Raw genomic sequence first — 22,440 nt, 5'->3', positions numbered from 1 at the left:
GTTGCCAGTGGAGGCTGACACTTACTTTAACGCATCAGGCATCAACCAAGAACAAAAGAGGGCAAAAAAACACACAGCAAAGACGGGGGAAGAGAAAGAGAAAGTCACAAAGGGAAACAGCGGAAAGAGTATGGCGTAACAGCCAGAACTGCCGACTTTGGAACTGGGGAAAGTTTGAGTAGAACAGCGCTGCAAGTCACCTTGCTGTGCTGCCCTACGTAAAAGTGAAAGGGAAGGAATGAGTACAGTGCATTCCTGTCCTTTCCTGAGATGCTTTTGCGTCCTTCTATCTGTGCTGCAGAATGTAGCACACATGGAAAGAGGAGAGAGCGGTGCCTCCCTTTGGGAGCGCTAAGGTGTTGGCACATCCGCAGGTTAAGAAGGTTTTGTAAATCTGGGGAAGTGTCAAAATTCATTGGTGTTGCGTGGGAACATCCACTGCAATGCAGCTGGAACTCCCCCCTAGCGGAGACTCACTCAATATCTATGAGGCCATTCAAAGCCACGCAAAGTGGCTTTGCATGACCTCATAAATACGATTTTGTAGTTTGTGCCGCAAGAGCGTCACAAAAAGTGACGCTACAGCAGAAGATGGAGCTCATAAATATGTCCCTTAATTTCCCCATGCCTGCCAAGCATGGATGTGTCCTTGTGTAATGTACTGGTGTTTATTTAACACAACGGTACAGCACACCACACAGTATGTAGTAACAATAATAAAAATATCAATAAGCCATGGAATTTCTCTTTCTTGTTTTTATTCCAAATCTTCACACATAAGTAGCCAACGCGTTTCGTCCGAAGGACTTCTTCAGGGCGAATGATTATCAGAATTACGTCAGGGATTATGTTTTCCAAAGCTTTAACAGTGAGAACCAGTCTCCAGAAAGTAAAATAGAAAGGATCCTTGTTTTTTTAGCTCGAACTACCTTTTCGAGGCTGCGACCGGGAGGAATGGAGACATGAAGATCATCCAAGGTGAATATTGATATCACCGCCAATGGATGTGAATTTTGGCATCCGAATCTCATATCAACTCCTTATACAGCATTCACAGAGAAATTGACCTTTCTATCTTTAAAAAACAAGGATCCTTTCTATTTTACTTTCTGGAGACTGGTTCTCACTGTTAAAGCTTTGGAAAACATAATCCCTGATGTAATTCTGATAATCATTCGCCCTGAAGAAGTCCTTCGGACGAAACGCGTTGGCTACTTATGTGTGAAGATTTGGAATAAAAACAAGAAAGAGAAATTCCATGGCTTATGGATATTTTTATTATTGTTACTACATACTGTGTGGTGTGCTGTACCATTGTGTAAAATTATATACAGTGCCTTTGGCATTAACTTTGGAGGCCTAAGGGTATGTGGCCTCTGGTTTCTGGCACCCATAAACAAAACTAGACCAAGACATAGAGAATAGAGTGCAGTCAAGTGTCTTACCCTGTACCCCTGTCTTAGTATCCCTAATTGTACTGGTGTTTATGTAAAGCATTCAGATCCCTTTGGGTCGAGTTTGCGCTATATAAAAACTGCACACAAAAAAAGCAGGAGACAGCAAAAGTGAGATAAATAGGCTGGGGTGTCTGGCAGTGGACCAAAGAGCTAATAGGAACCTTATTTATGGGAATTTGGCATAGGGCAGCGCATCAAGTCATCTTGCTGCGCTGCCCTACGCCAAAGTGAAAGGGCAGAAATGCACCGTATTTATGCAAATTTGGTGCATTCCTGTCTTTCCTGCCTGCGCTGGTGCCCTTTCAAATACCTAGCACTAACACAGGCACCCTTACACCATGGTGCAAGGTGCCTCTGTTGTCAGCAAGATTGTTTTTGAGCAGGAAGGGGCACTTTTCTGCACAGAAACAAGTATAAGAGGCAGTTTCCTCTTTCTATGTATGCTACAGAATGTAGCACACATAGAAAGAGGAAAAAACGAGGAGGAATAATATACTTTTCCTTGGTATGCCTCACCTCTGGAGGCGTAAGGATTTGGCGCTGCCCCATGATCTTGTAAATACGGAGCAGCCCGAAATCCCTGGGTGTTGCATGGGAAGCCCACTGCAATGCCCATGGATCTCCTCTGGAGCGCAGAGTGAGGCAACAGCATGGTTTGTGCTGCCTTGCCTTACTCCATATCTATGAGGCCATCCAAAGCCACGCACAGTGGCTTTACTTGGTCACATAGATATCATTTTGTAATCTGTGCCACCAGAGCATCACAAAAAGTAACACTCCAGCGGTGCAGGGGGCTCGTAAGAAAACCCATAGGTGTTTTACGACTACACAGCCTTGGTATTCCAAGGGTCAAATTCTAATTGCACAGGCCTTGGCCTTCGGAGCACCAGCACTCATTATTTTGCAAATGAAGCACTGGTGCCCCATCATATATTATAAGAACATTGCAACTGACTGAGGAATTCTATGGTTATAAAGAGTTATAAGGTCAGTGTCTTTATATGATATGGGGAATATCAGTCATTACTGCAAGACTTTTACAACGAGGTACATTACAATGCATATAATACAAAGCATTGACCTTTACAACACATTGTATTACATCACTGTACTGTTACCATTCAAAAATGTTGAGTACATATAAATATTCTTTCCACCAATATTTTATCAGTTATATATATTTTTCCTCCTGCTGCTTAAATGGGTAACATCTTCCACCCCCTTATAAAAAATGTTTTATTATGTATTTATAAATATATATAAATTAATGTAAACCCATGCCTAAACAGTAAAAAAAACTTTGCAATCCTTAGCCCACCTATCCACAAACAGTATAAAACACTTACTCCAGTCATCCCTTAAACCTAAGAATGGCTGTTTTTTTTAACTGACATAAGCTGTCATATAAATATATGTTTAAATATACGTATATAAGTGTATATAAACGAGTGCTCATGTCATAAAAAAAGCTTACCTTTGTGTTAAAGGCCCTAGTTGTAAAGTACGTGAAGATGGGCTGTGTTGTACGTACTTGTGTTGTAAAGACTGTGTGGTAAAGATAACGTGGTAGTGGTAAAGGTAACATACTACCAGATCAGGAAACTCTGAGGTGACTTGCAGTATTCTTACAATGTACATTTGGAGGTGCTATAACATCTCTAATATATGGCCAGATGCCTCAGTGGCTGTGCTCTATACTCATGCCTTCCGCACATTTGCAAGTGCACCTGTTATGTTAAACAGCTTCAACAGTCCTTGCTTTGTAGCTAAGAGCAATTGGTATGATGGGATGTTTTCAATGTTAAATCTAAACCACAAGGCTAATACTGCATCTTGTTACCAGAACTGGCTTAAGAGGTCACATTTCAAGTGAGCTCTCTTGTCAACTACAGAAAGCAGTTTCCAAGCAAAAAAGAATGGGCCTTGTGTAATGTTCAAAACTTGGCAACTGGGGATTTTTTCATAACAATAACACAATATAAAAATACAAGTTTGGGGAGGGGTCCAAATCTTTTGTTTTTATGAAGAAGAACCTGGTGCCCAGGAGGAGCAAAAGCAGGTTTATTCTTTGCAGGTGTGACTCAGCTCGGTGTCCTTCAGCTTCATGCTTTAATGTGAGGTAGAACTGAAGACCCCTCAGCCTTGCCTCACATTACCAGAATGAAACAGCTGTACCTCTCCTCTCTTGCAGTAAGAGGGTGTTCCCTGTTGACAAACAGTTACTGCGTGGAATGAGGTGCTAGGCAGATGCATCCTACCCAGTCAGGATGTACGATAGAGACGGTATGCAGACACTGCAGCACTGTCTCTTTGGTGCAGAAGTCGATTGCATTTCTTCTCCTTTGTTCCCACACACAGGGGCCTATTTATGAGATTCTGATGCAGCGCTGGGCCACAAGTCACCTTGCTGTGCCAAGCTGCACCAGAGGAAAAGGGCAGAAATGCGCCGTATTTAAGCATTGCAGCTCATTCCTGTCCCTTCCCCCTGCGATGGCCCCGTTTCGGGAGCCTAGTGCTAGCGCAGGCACCCTTGCACCATGGAGCAAGGCTGCCTGTGTTGTAGCCAGGATTGTTTATGTGCAGGAAGGTGTACCTTCCTGCACAAAAACAATCCACCGAGGTGTTTCCCTCTTTTGGTGTGTGCTGAAGAATGCAGCACATGCAGAAAGAGGAAAAAATGAGGAGCAATAAGGAGAAATAAAGATATTTCTCCTCGTTGCACCTCACTTGGGGAGGCGTAAGATTTTAGTGCGGGTTTACAAGTCCTTTTAAATCTAGGAATGTGTCAAAAACCATGGGAGTTGTGTGGGAACACCCGCCGCAGTGCTCATGGAATACCTCCCTTGCACAGAGTAAGGCACCGCAGCAATTTATGCTGCATTTCCTTATTCCAGATTTATGAAGCTATTCAAAACCACGCATTGTGGCACTGCGTGGCTTCATGAATCTGACTTAGAGGCTTGTATCATGCACATACCGATTTGTGTGGTGCAAACGTGACGCAAATCTCTCACAAAAATGCCCCACAGTTTGCTCGGCTGGTGTCACAGAATTTGGGAGGACATGGCTGCTGCTTTGTACTGTCATGAAGGACGGGGTTGTGCCATCGGAACACACTTGTAATAAGAAAATAAATAATAGGAGACTGTAAACAAATAACTCGCTCCTATATATGACATATAAGATAAATTACCGCCAAATGAGCATTGCAAAGATATTGCAGAAGACAATCCATGATCATAAAGAGACACAAAGCCCGACAACACTTTTACATACATCTGAACTTTGTTTGGTTGGGATTCACTTCATATGTAGGGAATACCAGGTAGATTCAAAGGGAATCCCCAAAACCCAGCAAGCGGCAGAGTTTGGGCAGAGGCAAGGTGATGCTACTAATCGCCTGTAATAAATGATAACTACAGATGTGTTTTGCGGCAACAGCCCTATAGTCACAAATCATAACCTGAGGAGATTGCTCTATAACAAAATTGCTCTATAACAAAATACAGTATGCAACAAAGTCAAGTACAGTATGCAACAAAGTCAGTATGCAACAAAATACAGTATGCAACAAAGTCAGGCACCAGTCCAAGAACATAAATTACCTTTATATAAAGATGTGACATTAACCCATTGAGTGTCATATTGATACATACGCCATTGGCACGAGACTCAAATGTCAAAGGATGTGCTCCTTCAGTGTTTGTGCAATGCCTAAACAAACATGTCTATAGCATATAAGAGACACCCCAGCATTTAAAGGTTTAAGGGCTAGATCCCGAAAACATTTTTGCCTTGCACCATTACACCTCATTTGTAGTAAATACACCAGTGCTTTTATCAACGTATCATTCATGTAGATTTTCGTAGGTGGTAATTTGTGACAAGAATACTTGTACATCATCGTTGGGTTTCATTTTGTTGTGGTCATGTGTTGGTTTTTTTAGCGGTTGTGTTATATTATTTCATGTTGTTGTTGTGGTGTACTGTGGGTGTTGTGTTGTGTTCTCTTTTGACTGTTTTGTTGTGCTGTGCCCAGTTATATTATGCAGTATTGCCATTTTGCTTTGTGCTATACTAATATGTTGTGTTCAGTAATTACTTTAGATAATGATTGGTAAACAATTTCAAGCACAAGTTATCACTTCAGGTAAAGATCCATTGATAAACAAGCATTGATCACTAAAGCATTGACCACTAAGGTGATAATACACAGCTGCTCCGTCTTTTTAAGACAACACCCAGACCAAAATTGTGACAGAGACCGTGCCTTAAATTGGCACTTCCGCTTCTCACTTTATGTGATACCGCCTTACGGCAGTCTACATAGGCAGAGTAAATGCATTGACATGACTTCCAATGGTTAAAAAATGTCTAAGGTACCAGACAAATCATATTGTTCCATTTCATTCTGTATTGCAGATGTTTGGGTATGTGAAACCTTTTCAGAGCCTGTCTGCATGGCATTTTGTATGCACCACACTGCATCCTTGAAGAGTACTTGTGTCGAGGAAGCTGATGATGTAAAGTTAGGGATCATAGTCATGAATGAGCATTTCCCACTCACAGGGCGCCGGGGCATTGGCCACACACAGGGATATAAGTGAATTCCATTCTTAACTTCTCGTTTGACGATTCTTGTTGTAGGTGGGTTATGACTTCTTACATATGTGTTCCCCGGTGGGTACTCATGAGAAGGGAAGCGCCAATATTTACAGAGTAACCAACCCACAGGGAAGGGAAACGTTCCCAAAACGGGTTTGGAAATGGCTGCAAGGTATAGTGCTGTCTGTCACACGTCAGGCGGAGACATTCTGCAAAACAGAAAAAATTTGAATTTATTTGCTAGTTTACCACATGCACATATATAGTAATTCTGTGCCATACGTGTATGTCATATTTTGAAATAAAGGTCAATGTGCAATTCCTTCTTGCCTCTGGGAATGGTAATTGTTAACATGACTGTGGTTCAACCGATTGGAGTATTTACTTATCCAAAAAGTGCCTTCTGCACATACGGTGTATCCAGAATCAGAAACTTTTGATATTTAAAGATGGAATTTACTTACCATGCTGGGAATCAACAAGTGTGGCAGATTTTCTGTGTTCATAACTTTAGTACTAGGGGTAGGAACGCTATTATTCTACTGGGAGGGACAGTCGGTGGCCACCTACATTGTTGTATCTTTTCGGGTATGTACCAACCTTTCTAATTGTTTCTCACACCCAGTTTATGCACAAAAGAGCCAAATTGGGGGACATAAGTTTTCAAATTAGGTGTGACAAATCGACAGATACTCCCATGTTTATGTGGATGAAGGCAAAAAGATTTCTGCACATGGAAAGATAAAAAAGCCAAAAATCCATGTGTAAATGGACATACATTATCACAATACTTTATTTACCTACAATGAGCCATAAAAGTGCATAGAAAACAATAAGAATATAGTTATATAAACAATGGCGGAACACAAACAAAAAATATTAAATAAGACAAGCAAAAGAAAAAAATATGATCATTATTACACAAAAATGAGTAGCAGGCGCCATATATTCAATGTATCAATATCTCATTGGAGCCTCTATGACTATTAATATAAAAACAATCATTATGGCAAAACACACCTCTGGGCTCCCAAGATACAATAAATATTTAGAGATCTCAAAATACTCTGTTTCAGCAGGTTTGCCTTAAAACATGAGTATAAAAGACACTCTAAAATCTTAAAATTCAATATACATAAGATATAAAACAATTAGATTCCAGGATTACTAGAGGTGTGGGCGTCGTTAATAAGCCAGGTAATTAAAGCAACCTACATCAAGGTGTGCTTCGCCATTACTTAATTACAAAACCCAGATTTTTAGACAGCTGGACAAACTGGGAGACCTGATCTTGGACACACTTTTTGCCTTATTTCGACTTAAACAATAAGGACGTCGTTCATGAGAAGAGACACATCGCTGGGTGAAGTAGCGATGCGTCACTCCTCAGTGCGCCCTCCTTGCGACATGATGGATGCGTCATATTTATTGTACGACGCATCATGCCGCAAGGAGTTGCAGAAACGTCAGTATTTCTAACGTATCTGTAGGCGCAAAAGTGACGCATTGCTGAAGTGTGTCACGAAAGTGACGCAACTCCAGCAATGTGTCCTTTTACATGGGGCAAGCCCCATGTGAATGTGCCTGCGTCAGTCTTAGGTCTGCTGTGAGGCAGGTGAAAGTTGTTGATGCATTTGCGTCCTAGTAGTGACGCAGTGAAATCTCATAGATTTCACTGCGTCACTTCTACAAGGCTTTCTTGCGTCAGAACGCCCACTCTGCATACATTTTACCTGGCGCAGGTATATTGTGGCGCAGGGGTTTACAAAGGGACTCATCTACCTAGATGCGTCACTTTGTAAATATGATGCAACATTGCGCATTTTTACCCTGCTGGTGCGTCATAAATAAGCCCCTAAATTTCGAGACACAGCAAAAGCTAAACTCGGTTTACTGTCTGATTTTAAAATACATAGAGCTTCAGCAAATTTCTCACCCCCAACGTTGCGGCAAGTTGGTACAAGCCATTTTCTTCTATCTGTCTGATAGGCAGGACAGAAGAACAAAGCATGCCCTTCAGTTTCCTCTATTTTTAAATGAACATACAATTTGCTGGAGCAAGTATACAGAGTAGGGAGTACTTTCCATGAACTCTACCTACCATTGCCTACATTTCCAGGTGCAATCCTGACCATTGTAGAGTGCCCAAATATGCGACAATATGCACAAATTGTAGGGTAGCGGTGAAATTCATAGATTTACACGTGTTTTTGTAAATCAGACTGGAATGTGCTGGTTTCTTGATATGGCTAACCTCTGATTTTCAGCCATTAATATCAGTTTAGTAGAATTAAAGCATTTCCAAAGCAAAGTCTACACTGCCTACAGTCAATTGTAGCTATTTATAAATGGATTGAATTTCACCCCAGAATAAAAGCTGATAATGTGCAAAGTCTCACTTTCGAAATTCCTCTTTGTAGTGCTTTAGAGTCCAAGCAAATCCTCGGGAAAATTTCATAAGCTAAGATGTCGGGGCCTGAATCACACAGTTGGAAATGGCCACTGGGATTGTGGTCCCTACTTGGACAGGGTGCAAACCTCTGCCAACTAGAGAACCAATTTCTAACGCATTCATTTACCATACTTTTGACATTTCTGCGTTGTGGCATTCCCCACACCCCTCCTCCAGAATTACTACTGAGCCGAAACAGGCATTTGCGCATTTACATTTTTCTTCCCTTTTCTACTATCTGGAAAATATTTTTCAAATTGAGAAACCTTCCCCAAACAACTCTGAAATCTGTGGCGTTCCATCCTCTGAACATACTTCCTTCTCCCGTAGGAGAGTTTACAAATGATTCTAGGGTGAGAACGGCATGTAAAAATGTCTGAATTTTGGGGTGTTCCAAGCTGTGGCAAATGTCATTCCTTCCGCCAAGCCCTACTTTTTAACGTTCAATTATGGAATCGCCATACTTTTCCCAAAGGCAAGTTACATTTGCTGTTGAAAAAAATATAAAACTTTAATCTGTGAATCTGGTTTTTTTTGGTTTTCCGATCGGTAATTAAATATTTTGCCCACTAAAGTCACACTTAGATGTGTAACACGATTTGAGAATTGTGTGCTAGGTCACTTAAAGTGCACTTTGCAATTGTCAAACCTATCTGAAAGATGTTAATCTCAAACGTATGCTGTAGGATTTGGTGCTCAGGGCTGTTATATGACAAGTGAAAGAAATGATGCAAAAAGAAGACATTGGAATAGGCACAGTTAGAGTCAAATTTTTCATGAAAAGGTGCACGCCTCGAGACATTACTGGAGCCCAACATCGGTGGATTGATGAAAGATGTCACTGATTAGAGAATCTTTCAGGGAAATCTGTCTTTCGCTGGAGTAAGGCATATGTAAAGGAACAATGCCTTTATGAAGACCCTGAAGCTAAAAAAAGAGGGATGTCCAAGTGTTCCTGTTCCTTGATTGTGAGTTAAAATGCATATGGCTGAGATACCCGCCACCCCCTCTCGACACAAACCCCAAGGATGGGAAACCGGAAACGGTTCTGAACTTTTGGAAGGCGGGAGGGAGTGACCCTCCCGGCCGTATTTATTAAAATATGAAACAAAAATTAAAACATTTAAAATAACAGTTTCATATTGTGTACAATTTCATTTCCACTATACGATGTTTGGCTAACCTTAACAGATCTCTAATACAAAGGTTCTCCTAGCCGAACTAACATCCTACAAAACATTTGACTTGAAATTGTACATCCTAACGTTAAGGGCCAACGGCAAGGTCGTAACCGGTGTCAGATCCCTAAACCAGAAATACCCCCCCTCACTTGTGAGGGGGGCGACCGCACCGAGGCGTACCTCAAGTGCATCTACCAATTTCCCTTTGACTTGACGGGGGCCCCAATGAACTCGACGCCATTTAACGGTCGTCCGAGGACTCGTGTGAGGTGTCTAAAAGGTAGCGTAAACCCCCTCCCAGACCCCACACAACTTACCACATCTGCCGTCGCAGATGTCCTGGCCCCGGGAAATTCCCCAGGAGGGCCCGTAGCCCCTCCTATGCAGGAAGGGGCCTTGACCGCCTTTCCTTTCCTTCCGGCGGCCCATCCTTAGAAGGGACCGCCTCCCCGTTGAGGGGCCAATGGCCACCTCCCCCGAGCGCTCCCATCCGTAATGGGTGACGCCCCCCCTCATAGGGATCTTCCAATTACTGCTCACCGATCATGACCTTACCGCCCGACCAAAATAAATACGACAAATGGCTAAAATTACTAATGAAAAACTAAGAAGGCCAACATATCTAGGGACGTACGGTTACTGATCAACACTAGTGCAACATTACTTTATTTAAAACAAACATACTGTAAATGAGCATTCTCCTTTATTGCATACTTGAAATAACACAACAATCGTCACAACCTGTAAGAAATGCGGTTACCACGTCCAAACTACATATAAAACAACTTGCTGTCCTCAGGGGCTGGTGGGTGGGTCAAAATTGGCTCTTCGTTCCGTCTCGAGCTCACGTGCAGCGGGGAGGTGCAGCTTCAGAGCACAGGAACAAGAGGATGCTTTCTTGACTTGCTGCTCCTTTTATCCGTCTTCGGGCGGGCGTACACCCGCCTCCGCCTGCCTCCGAGGGCGTGGCCGTCCGCGTCAGTGCCTAGGACAACCCACTCCAGGGCGGGAAAAGGCGCGCCCCGGCTACGCCGCTTCGGGCATACCAGCCGAGACTCGCCTCCCGCCCAAGATGGCCTCCCGGGGGGATCGGGGTACTCCACCATACGTTCGGGGGGACCGAATGGTCGCCCCTTTCCATATGGCTGAGATACCCGCCACCCCCTCTCGACACAAACCCCAAGGATGGGAAACCGGAAACGGTTCTGAACTTTTGGAAGGCGGGAGGGAGTGACCCTCCCGGCCGAAATTTATTAAAATATGAAACAAAAATTAAAACATTTAAAATAACAGTTTCATATTGTGTACAATTTCATTTCCACATTACGATGTTTGGCTAACCTTAACAGATCTCTAATACAAAGGTTCTCCTAGCCGAACTAACATCCTACAAAACATTTGACTTGAAATTGTACATCCTAACGTTAAGGGCCAACGGCAAGGTCGTAATCGGTGTCAGATCCCTAAACCAGAAATACCCCCCTCACTTGTGAGGGGGGCGACCGCACCGAGGCGTACCTCAAGTGCATCTACCAATTTCCCTTTGACTTGACGGGGGCCCCAATGAACTCGACGCCATTTAACGGTCGTCCGAGGACTCGTGTGAGGTGTCTAAAAGGTAGCGTAAACCCCCTCCCAGACCCCACACAACTTACCACATCTGCCGTCGCAGATGTCCTGGCCCCGGGAAATTCCCCAGGAGGGCCCGTAGCCCCTCCTATGCAGGAAGGGGCCTTGACCGCCTTTCCTTTCCTTCCGGCGGCCCATCCTTAGAAGGGACCGCCTCCCCGTTGAGGGGCCAATGGCCACCTCCCCCGAGCGCTCCCATCCGTAATGGGTGACGCCCCCCCCATAGGGATCTTCCAATTACTGCTCACCGATCATGACCTTACCGCCACAGGCCGGATAGTTGACCGGCTATCCGGACCCCCCACAACAACTCCTGCCTAAAGGTCATGTTTTAAACTCTTTAGCCAAGCTATGAGGTCACCTATGAGTAACTCATTGCCCACCCGGGACAAATGGACCCCATCCCCCAAATACATACTGTCCCCCTTGATACAACCATGCAGAATCGAATGCAATGTACTTGAACGAAACAATCTACCCAATTTGTTATTTATTTTCTTTACTGAGTGATTCAGAGCAGACACCGAAATAGCCCCCCGCCACACTTTCCGTGGAATCATATGGGACCATGCAATTGTGCACCCTGGAACTCTTCTTGCTAACCAACTTACTGTGGAGAGTTTTGCCTCAAGAAGAAGTCGTCTACCAGTGGCCACCAAATCGTTGCCCCCAAGATGGACTATGATTATAGACGGCGGTGACCTTGTCCGCCCTAACAAACCCTCCAAAAATGATTGAAACTGGTCAATACAGAACCCGCCCCTTCCGTAGAAGGTCACCCTGTACCCGTATTCCCCAGCCATGTGAATCATGTCACCTGCATTGAATACGTCCGCGGCACGCCTCACGTATGAGTGGCCCACGACCCACACCTCTTTTTTCGCAGCCGGCGATGTCTGACCGCTGATTCCCAGGTGTCGGGTTGACTGCACAGTCCGCCCCGCCTCGTAAGCTTGCGAAACTGTAAACCAAACAAAAACAAGAAGCGTGAGTACATCATTACAGCTTCACAACATGTGCAACCGCACATACCTTTTGTAACAATTCGAGGACCAACGCCCCAAACGCTTTACTTTTTCAACACTCAGACCCCTGGCTGTAGCCTCAGTAGCAGCCCCTATCCGAAAGGAATGGGTCCCGAACTCGCCGGGGTTCAAGCCCGCGGCCGAAATTGACATCGCAAGCACCCGCTGGAACTGAAACCTCGTCAGTGGGGTGGCGTCAGCGTGTCTCAGCAAGGTCCCCCCCCATGATGCCGCCCTCTGCGCTAAATATTCCCCTACGCAAACAACAGGGCACACCGAAGACCCGGGGATCCTCTGTATGATTACGCAGTCCCCAACCGCACCCTGATCGGTTTTGGACCTGACAAACGAGACAGTCATCGCCTCCACCTTGACCTGAATATGCTCTCGGCATAGTCCCCCCATCGTATCCTGCTTGTTCTTCGCCACTAGTTCGCTTACCCGCATAGCCCCATGGAATGCTAGCGCGAAAGCGTCTCGGAATAACACTGTTTCCTACTGGGATGAACACGTTGCAGGGAGTACGGATAATAACAGGGCCAACCTATCCAGACCTATCGGGCGCCTCTCATCTACTCTGCGACCCTCAAGGCGTTGCCACCCACGTAGCGCTTTCTGCACCACGAAAGACGCTGTCGGGTCCTGGATCCCATGAGCCTTTGCCATAAAGGAAATGGCGGCCCGATGCCTCTGGGCCGTAGCTACTGATTTGCCTGCCTGATGTAAAGACAGCAAAAATTTTACGACAAGCTCTTCCTGTCCCCAAAGCTCCCCCCTAGCAGAACCCAAAAAGGACCAATAGGAACGGAACGCCCCTTCGTATGCCTTCCTTGTCCTGGGTGCTAAACTCTCTCCCACGAGGTTTTGTAGTTCGGGGCACCGAGAGACCAGAGAGCTTCGGGAAAGGGTGCCGCCACCGGGTCCGCTGTGGGCAGAAAACCCCAGAAGGCCTGCATACGGAAACGAGAAAGCGCATCAGCCGCTTGGTTCAGTACCCCCGGGACATGTCTTGCCCGAAAGAGCACATTCAATTGCATACACAATAACACAATTTCTTTGAGCAGTCTCAGAATACATTTGCAACGTGCTGCCTGACTATTAATACACTCAACCACGGTCATGTTATCAGACCAGAACACCACAGAGTGATCCCGAAACCCTTCCGGCCATGTTTTCAAGGCCACCAAAATAGGGAAGAGTTCAAGAAAAGCAATGTTACTCGTCAGCCCGCACTCGTGCCACCATGACGGCCATTTCTGAGCCGACCATTGCGTCCCGAATATGGCACCAAAACCTATACTCCCCGCCGAATCTGTCCACAGCCCCAGCTCCTCGGAGGACACCGCCGGTTTGTTCCAGACAATTCGACCATTGAAATCCGCCAGAAATGCCAACCAAATGCGCATGTCCTGGCGAACCTCTGCCGAGAGCCTCGTACGGTGATGTCTTTCCTTCAGGCCGACCATGGCTTGTGCAATCGAGCGGGAAAAGGGGCGGGCCATTGGCATTACTCTCAGGGCAAAATTCAACTGGCCCACCACTTGTTGCAATTGATGCAGGTTTACTTTCGTCGCACGAATACATGTTTCGAGGGATGCCCTGAATTTTAACACTTTTTCTCTGGGTAATCTAAAACAACCTTCCTCCGAGTCGAGCTCGATCCCCAGAAACTCGAGCAAAGTTGAGGGACCCACAGTCTTACCTGGCGCCAATGGCACACCAAAATGATTCATTAAGACACAGAATTCATGTAAGGCCTGTCCACATTCAGGATCCCCGGCTGCCCCCAAGAACAGAAAGTCATCAAGATAATGCATAACATGCTGAAAACCCGTCTTCCTTGTGAATACCCATTGCAGAAAACAACTGAACTTTTCAAAATAGGCACAGGATATAGAGCACCCCATTGGCATACATCTATCCATGTAATAGCGACCCTGAAACATAAAACCAAGGAGACGCTGATCGTCTGGGTGCACCGGTAGCAACCGGAACGCTGACTCGATGTCTGATTTTGCCATCAGCGCCCCGGGCCCCAGGCGGTTCAACATGGCGACGGCCTCATCGAAAGATGCGTACCGCACCGAACACACTTCCGGGTCTATCGCATCATTCACGGAAAGACCACGTGGGGCTGACAAGTTATGAATTAGCCGAAACTCACCCGGGTCCCTTTTGGGGACCACACCTAGAGGGGAACAAACAAAGTTAGCAACCGGTGGCGAATCAAATGGACCGGCGACACGACCTCGAGTCACCTCCTTCCCAATCTTTACAAGTACCACCGCCGTATGCTGCAAGACCGACAGTTGGTTCTTACAGTTTGCTACATCCTGAAAATCTCCCACTGGGATGCGGAAACCATAAGAAAACCCGTCCCGCAACACCCCAGCGGAAGCATGATCCGGGTATTCGTTGAGCCAAGGAATCATCGCCATGGTATCAATCGGAGTAGGTAAAGGCGCCCCTCGGACTATTTCAGACCTGTTTGGCGCTTCCCCTACCACCATTATCACCCGTCTTGGCTCTGCACATGGACTCTGGATGGGATGACTGCCCACACCCTCCACATTCGTGTCTGAACTTGCATGACCCCTGGGGCCTCGTACATTTTCCCCTGTTAAAACTCCAACAAATCCCCCTTTTACCTGCATAGCCACTCGACTTCGAATGGTGTTCGTTACCTGCACCCGTCCGAAAGGGTGTCCCAGAGGATTGGCGGGAAGATTCACCCCCATTACTCCCTGACAATGGCACTTTTAACATTCCTGAACTCTCCATTTTCTGCCACGAGACGGAGTCGAAACAATCCCATGTTAGAACTGGATTGTGTTCCTTAGCCTTTCTAAAAATATTGTCATAACAGAACCACTGATTGCCCCCGTACGCCAGAGAATACTCCATGATACGTGACTGATAAATAGGCAACTCTGTCAACAACTCGGGCCTGCGCTCACCCATGATGGAGGTAAAAATGCCCCACGCTCTGCCCCAAGTACCTATGTTTTCGTCAACCTTAAAGGCGGCCATTTTTGCGCGCCAAACACTCGGATGCATGAGCTCCTTTTGGCTCTTCACATGCTCTATCTCGTAATGGTCGGTAAGCAAAGAAAACATGTTCACATACTTATCCGCCCAAATCATTTCCTTAATTTCCAGCGGAACATGCTGGGCAACTTTTTCCCTTCGTGAAGGCACAGCCCCCTCCCCCGCAATCGGCAATGGCCGCTTACCTGAACTAGGTGCTGCACTTGCCGCCGAACTTGGGCCTGCTGCACTTTCAGCCGCCGGAACCTGTGGGGGAACAGAAGATGGTGCCTTCGCAGCCTCTCTCGATTCCCGCAGTTGTCTCATTACTGCCCGGGCGTCGTCAGCCGTGGCGCCCTCACTATCCTTCCCCAACCACGCTGCTAATTGCGCCGCCAACTCGGGAGGCATATCGTCCCCATTCACGGGGGTGACTACCACGGGGATCGGCTGCCCCTCCTTCGGAACCGCGGAGGGCTCCTCAAGTGGAGTATCGGGAACCGGGGTTTCCCCCCCAAGTGCCCCCCGTTTGGATCTCTTGCCTCTCCCGCCAGGGACAACTCCTGGCAAAGCTGGTCCGATGACTCGCTTCGGTCCTCCCTCCCCGTTCTTAGCCGCCATCTGCTTCTTCAAATCGGCTACCTCTTTTATGAGCATGCGGAGCATCTGATCGGTCCCGACCCGCTTTCCGACCTTCTTGCCCGGCATTCTCAAGCGAAGATATCTGTAAAACAAAGAGAAAGATTACAACGCTCAAAATTGGCTCTTCGTTCCGTCTCGAGCTCACGTGCAGCGGGGAGGTGCAGCTTCAGAGCACAGGAACAAAATTGGCTCTTCGTTCCGTCTCGAGCTCACGTGCAGCGGGGAGGTGCAGCTTCAGAGCACAGGAACAAGAGGATGCTTTCTTGACTTGCTGCTCCTTTTATCCGTCTTCGGGCGGGCGTACACTCGCCTCCGCCTGCCTCCGAGGGCGTGGCCGTCCGCGTCAGTGCCTAGGACAACCCACTCCAGGGCGGGAAAAGGCGCGCCCCGGCTACGCCGCTTCGGGCATACCAGCCGAGACTCGCCTCCCGCCCAAGATGGCCTCCCGGGGGGATCGGGGTACTCCACCATACGTTCGGGGGGACCGAATGGTCGCCCCTTTCCATTCACAGGGGGTGAAGGGGTGGAGTGGAGGTTCATTGTTGTTCGTTTCTATACGGGCAATGTGTATGTTGACCTTAGCATTTGAATGTGGCGTAAAACAAAATGAGGCCCCAGTACAGAATGTGATGAGGGGTACCTGAGGCTCCCGATTCACGCAATTATTCATTGACCTTTGACTCAATGGAGCCCCCTTAAAAGGCTAGATGGCTCCCTGGAGGGCTGCCTCCCCCCACTGCAGGACCCTGTGTTATGCCACTGAATGCAGGGCTTTTCCCATGTTATCCAAGGTGTAAAAGGCAAATTCATTTCAGTACATTGGTCTATAACAGGCTTCTTCAACCAGTAGCTAGCTCGTGAGATACTGGTAGCTTTTTAGCTACCTGTGAGTAACTCTCCTGTGTACAGCCCAGCATACCAAATTAGAAACTTTTGCTTGGTTGAAATATTATGTGTATGCCAAAATTAAAAAGTGTGCACTTGAGACGAAAATGTGTGTATTTTCAGAACCCATAATTTCTAACATATATTTAAAGCTGATATTTGAATGATAAATCATGCAGCATTTGGAGACTTATTACTAACATGATTCCCTTTGTGCTAGGGGGCATTGCGACTGTGGCTGTTCCTTATTATCCTTGTAGAGGTATTCCAAAAATGACTAAGGCTTTTTAGGTCTCGGCTAGTAACGCACTGAAAGCGCGTTCTCGCCAGAGAACTATTGTCGGTGCCTCAGCAGTCTGAGAACACCGAAGTGAGACAAGACCTGGCCGCGCGCAGCGTTTTCCCATAGGATAACGTTGTGCGCGCGGCCAGGTCTTGTCTCCACAGCATTCCAGGGCTGACCGGATCGGGTCGCGCGCCTCTGTGGAATGCAGGGGGAGTCTGCAGAGAGGCGCGCAGCGCTGATAATCAGCCATGCTTTTTTTTTTGTCCGTGCCGTCTCTGAGCATGGAATGCAGGCTGGATTGAAATTACAAAGCATGCTGGCAAGACTTGTTTATCTCTCACTGTGATGGGCACTGTGAAAAACTCACTGCATTCACATCGCGAATAAACATATATCTTACTTTTGCGCATAACGCTTACTAACATAACACGTTGTATATGGCTTTTTTAAAGCGTTTCTGCCATGCTTTCTTTTACAACATACAAACACAATAATATAAGGTCGTGCTTGCCTAAATCCCTTTTCAAACTATTGCCACATGCATTTCGGGAACTATACAACCACAATATCAGGTGTGTAGCAGCATAAGATTTGTAAACTGCGTTTCACACTACATACATTACATTTTTACCTGATGTGCCCAGTCGTCTCCAAATGTAATAACGAACTCAATGTATGTGTACAAATGCGCTCAAATAACTGCTTCTTTTACGTTGCCACATAACGCTTAATGCTATCACACGTGCTATGCTCAGACCCTGTCCTAAGACCTACTCTGTCACTTCTTTGCTGCTCGTGTTCCTACCCTACCCCTTCAACCCCCCCCCCCCCAACGACCTTCCCACTCCCCTTAGTGGCATTTTCTCTCTCTTCCCCTTGCTCTCCTCGCACTGTGGCTTCCCCAGGGCCACTTCACCATTCCAAAATAATGGCGCTACCTACGCTGTCCGCACTACCCCTTCGCAACATCCCTTATATACACAGCAAAATACAGCCGCTAGCGTCCTTCGCACGGTCCGCTCCTCTTCTGTAAGGGTCGTCCTTTAAAACTCTGTTAAGTGGCAGTCATGCACCACGTGTACGCACATTCCGCTTAATGCTACCACACGTGCTATGCTCTTACCCAGTCCTAACACCTACTCTGTGACTTCTTTGTTGCTCGTGTTTTGTCCCATCCCCCCCACCCAACCACCCCACTACCTTCCAACTCACCTTGCCGCCATTTTCTCTCTTTTCCCCTTCCTCTTTTCGAACTGCATACCTTTACCCTGTCTCTCACTCATCTACTCACCCCACAGACACCACCACTGCCATACACACACGGACACCACCACTGCCATGCACACACAGACACCACCACTCCCATACACACACGGACACCACCACTGCCATGCACACACAGACACCACCACTCCCATGCACACACGGACACCACCACTGCCATGCACACACAGGCACCACCACTCCCATGCACACACGGACACCACCACTGCCATGCACACACAGACACCACCACTCCCATACACACACGGACACCACCACTGCCATGCACACACAGACACCACCACTCCCATGCACACACGGACACCACCACTGCCATGCACACATGGACACCACCACTGCCATACACACACGGATACCACCACTGCCATACACACACGGATACCACCACTGCCATGCACACACAGACATCACCACTGCCGTACACACACGGACACCACCACTCCCATGCACACACGGACACCACCACTGCCATGCACACACGGACACCCCCACTGCCATGCACACACGGACACCACCACTGCCATACACACACAGACACCACCACTACCATTCACACACGGACACCACCACTCCCATGCACACACGGACACCACCACTCCCATGCACACACGGACACCACCACTGCCATGCAGACACGGACACCACCTGTGCTTAATTTGTAAAAAAAAAAAGTGCCAGGGCTTTCATTTGTAAAAAATTAAGTGAAAGGGCACTCGTCAGGAGGCTATTGTAGTTTGCCATACACATTGCCCCTGCCAGCATTGCCAATGCTTTTAACAACACAACTACTAACATCAAACCCTTTACAAGTGTGTCAATCTGGACTATTTCAGGCTGCCAATGACAATGACATTTATTTATGTTTTGGTTTTTAAAACATAAATAAAAGACCTTGTCATTTACAATGTCAAGACCTTAAACTCGTGTTCATTTACAATGCTAATAGCTCTAACTTTTGCAATGCCGAGACCGTTGCATTGTAAATGCTTGTTTACATTACTGCTGGCAATCCTGTACAGAGGTGATCTTGCTGATAATCATACATATGGTGGCAACAAAGCTCAGGATGATTTTTGTGGAACTAAAGTAGCCCTCATTAGTAAAAAGGTTGGAGATCCCTGGTCCATATATACCTAGAGGGAGGGGAAAAATTCTCATTAGGTAAAATATCAGTTAAAACCAATATTCGGTTTTAGACAGGAATCAACAGCACCGCGATTCCATTGAAATTCTTCAAAGCAATTCAGTGGGTGTCTAAAATCCTTTATGCCAGATTCTGGCTCCAGTAGAACCATATGCGGACTGGGGCGCTGGAAATTCCACCAGAGTTTACTTGTCACTGTTTTGGGGTGAGAGATAGAAATGCTTAACTGCACCCCCAATTTGTTAAAAAGCGAAACAGCTATTCTTTAAACTCGTTCAGAGGGCTGGGTGCACTTTCTCTGAAAGGCTTACTTGTATATCTGTGTTTCAAGGCCAGTTCTGCCGAATATGACACCCACACCTCAGGTATGGGTAGGAGCTGCAATTATTTGCTTTGAATGAGTGATATATCGAGTTGATGAGTGCCTGGATGAATGAATGCATGAAGGAATGAATAAACACATCGGGCAGATTTACAAACCCCTTGCGCCTCTTTTACGCCGCCGTTGCTACACTTTTGTGACGCAGAGGCGGCGCAAAAGATGCGCCATGGTGCGGGGTATTTACAACGTGACGCATCTGGGAGATGCGTCATGTTGTAAAGCCCTGCGCCATAAGGAGGCGTTCTGGTGCATGGGGGGGGGGGGGCGTTCCTGAGCAGGAACGCCTCCTAAAAGTGGCTGAGTAAAATCTACAAAATTTCACTGAGTCACTTTTAGGCCAATGCTGCGTCAAAACTCTGCGCCTGCTTGAAGCAGGTGTAAGGCTTGACGCAGCATTGGACAGATAGGGCACCCCCGAGCCTTGCTGGAGCTGCGTTGCGCTTGCGACGCAACTCCAGCAATGCGCCGCCTTTACGGCACAGATGCGTCACGCATCTGTGACGTTTTTGCCACATGGTGCGCCGCATTGTAAATGCGGCGCACCATGGGTGACGGAGCTGCGGCGCACAATAACTGGCGCATCCCTGGGAATGCGCCAGTTATTGTAAATCTGCCCCATCGTGTGGATCTGCAAACTCAACCCAGTTGCTTCATCAAGACTCATGAAGATTTCTCTGGAAAAATTTGTGCTCTGTATATTGCTATTTATTTCATTTTCATTTTGGTCAGACGCAGTAAACCCTCGTTACCCCTCCCTTCCTCAAAGTTTAATCAAAATCACCATACCTGAAGCGAAACTTTATCTTGTAAAGAAGCCGATGACGTAGGAGCAGAAGCCGTGCAGCGACTCCCAGCAGTACTCCTCTGCAAGCTTCATGGCCTTGGCTTCACTTGATGTCTCAGTTGGCTTCGCGGTAGAAGCTGTGGTTGGCTTGGGCTTTGCAGGTTTTTTCCCCTTCCCTGGCGGCGGTGGCGTTTTCTGAGCAGGCTTTGGCTGCTTGGCAGCATCTACTGGCTGAGGGGCACTTGGGCTGGCAGCCACCTGCTTCATTTCAGCATCAGCCGGCGCTTTTTGGCACATGCGGGGCTTCAGGATCTTCGGCTCACATGCATTGGCGACCTTCTTTAGCTCGAGGCGAATCTGGATCCAATAAAGCTTCGGGTTGTTGTTGAAATTCCGGCAAAAAGATGGCTTCCCAGTGTACTCGCACCAGTAGGTCTTGCCTGGACCGTTGCACTCAACGTGCAGCTTCATTTCCCCGTGGCCACTGGACAGCTGAATGCACGAGTCCTTGGCTTTGGTCTCAAATGGAATCAGTCCTTCGGGACTGCTCCTTTTCTTGGGCTTCACCTTCTGCCCTTCAGCTCCCAGGTAGCAAGCAGCGACCACGAGCAGCAAGGCTGCAGCCCTCATGACGCAGCTCGGACTCTAAGACTGTTCTCGAAGGCTGGAAGCAGGAGGAAGGCAGCGCGCGTCGGCTGCTCGCGGTTTATATGCCGCTGGACAAAGAAGCCCTTCTCTGGGGCGATGGAGGCTGGTGTGTTTGGAGTTCTGTGGCCGGTGCAAGAGCGCTCCTGTGATTTATAGCTCAAAGCGTCATTGTATAACTCCTGTAACCTTGCAGGGAGGAACAAGACGCATCTTGCTCGGTGCAGCCGCACAGCTCTATAACTAGGAGCACATTGATGCTCGGTACACATACATGGCATGGATTCAGATTTCCTGACAAGAAATATTTTTTGTTTCCACTCTGTCTTGCAGCTGTCTTCGTGCCAGGTCTTGTACGGACAAACTGTACAACTTTTTTAGAAATACGATTCGGAGCAGAATTCATAAATGTCAAGAGCTGCTCTTTTTCTTTTCAGTGTTTCAGGTCACATGGCCAGGATACCTTAGGTGTCAGTCATACAAGTAGCATGTGATAAATTGTTGTGATAAGTACATTATCACGTTGCTATTCTTCTTTCTTTCATTTGCTAGTTTAAAATATAGGCTCTTGGATGTAATGCACAACATAAAACAGAAAGATCTGATATAGACTTATAGCAGCAAATTCCATACCTTACCGTACTTACCATAGAATATTCCCCAGGGGTCGACTGGATCCGGAAAATCTTGAGCAGTACCTTTATGCACTGGTAGGCGACACCGATTGACTTAGCTTTGGAGTCGTTCGCACAGGATGTGATATGCACAGGGCCTATATAGGTGCCACTCCACTGTGCCTACATCAGTTCTTTTTGCGCCATCAGTCCATATCCAGAGGAGCTACCTCAGTCATTTTTGGCTGCTTTTTTCGACTTTTTGTCAAACTTCTTTCAAGCAAATCGCTCCAAGTGTTCCTTAGTGATGCCCCTAAGAAACCTGTTTGTTTTAGAGCCTGTGGAGCCTGCCAGGTGTCAGTGGCAGAACCTCAGCTGGTTTGTTTATGGTGCCTGGA

At 46.8% G+C, this 22,440-nt stretch overlaps 1 protein-coding gene across 1 annotated transcript; it reads right to left on the bottom strand.

The window, feature by feature from the left end:
• Positions 1–5,044: 5,044 nt before the first annotated feature.
• Positions 5,045–21,665, bottom strand: LOC147725387 (fibroblast growth factor-binding protein 2-like). The gene is made up of 2 exons (XM_086964071.1): positions 20,786–21,665; positions 5,045–6,271 (listed from the first exon to the last, which is right to left on the bottom strand). Exon 1 carries the CDS (start codon positions 21,411–21,413, stop codon positions 20,799–20,801), a length of 615 nt encoding a protein of 204 aa, XP_086820197.1. The 5' UTR covers positions 21,414–21,665; the 3' UTR covers positions 5,045–6,271; positions 20,786–20,798.
• Between the last annotated feature and the right edge of the window lie 775 nt (positions 21,666–22,440).

The sequence above is a fragment of the Lissotriton vulgaris genome, chromosome 3_2 (genome assembly GCF_964263255.1).
Source record: "Lissotriton vulgaris chromosome 3_2, aLisVul1.2, whole genome shotgun sequence".
Lineage (NCBI taxonomy): Eukaryota > Metazoa > Chordata > Amphibia > Caudata > Salamandridae > Lissotriton > Lissotriton vulgaris.
Note: the sequence above shows the minus strand (reverse complement) of the source record. Positions and strands in the feature narration are given on the sequence as shown.

Bases quoted from the DNA above. Each gene is read 5' to 3' on its own strand.
- LOC147725387 (XM_086964071.1), bottom strand. From the start codon at position 21,413: ATGAGGGCTGCAGCCTTGCTGCTCGTGGTCGCTGCTTGCTACCTGGGA.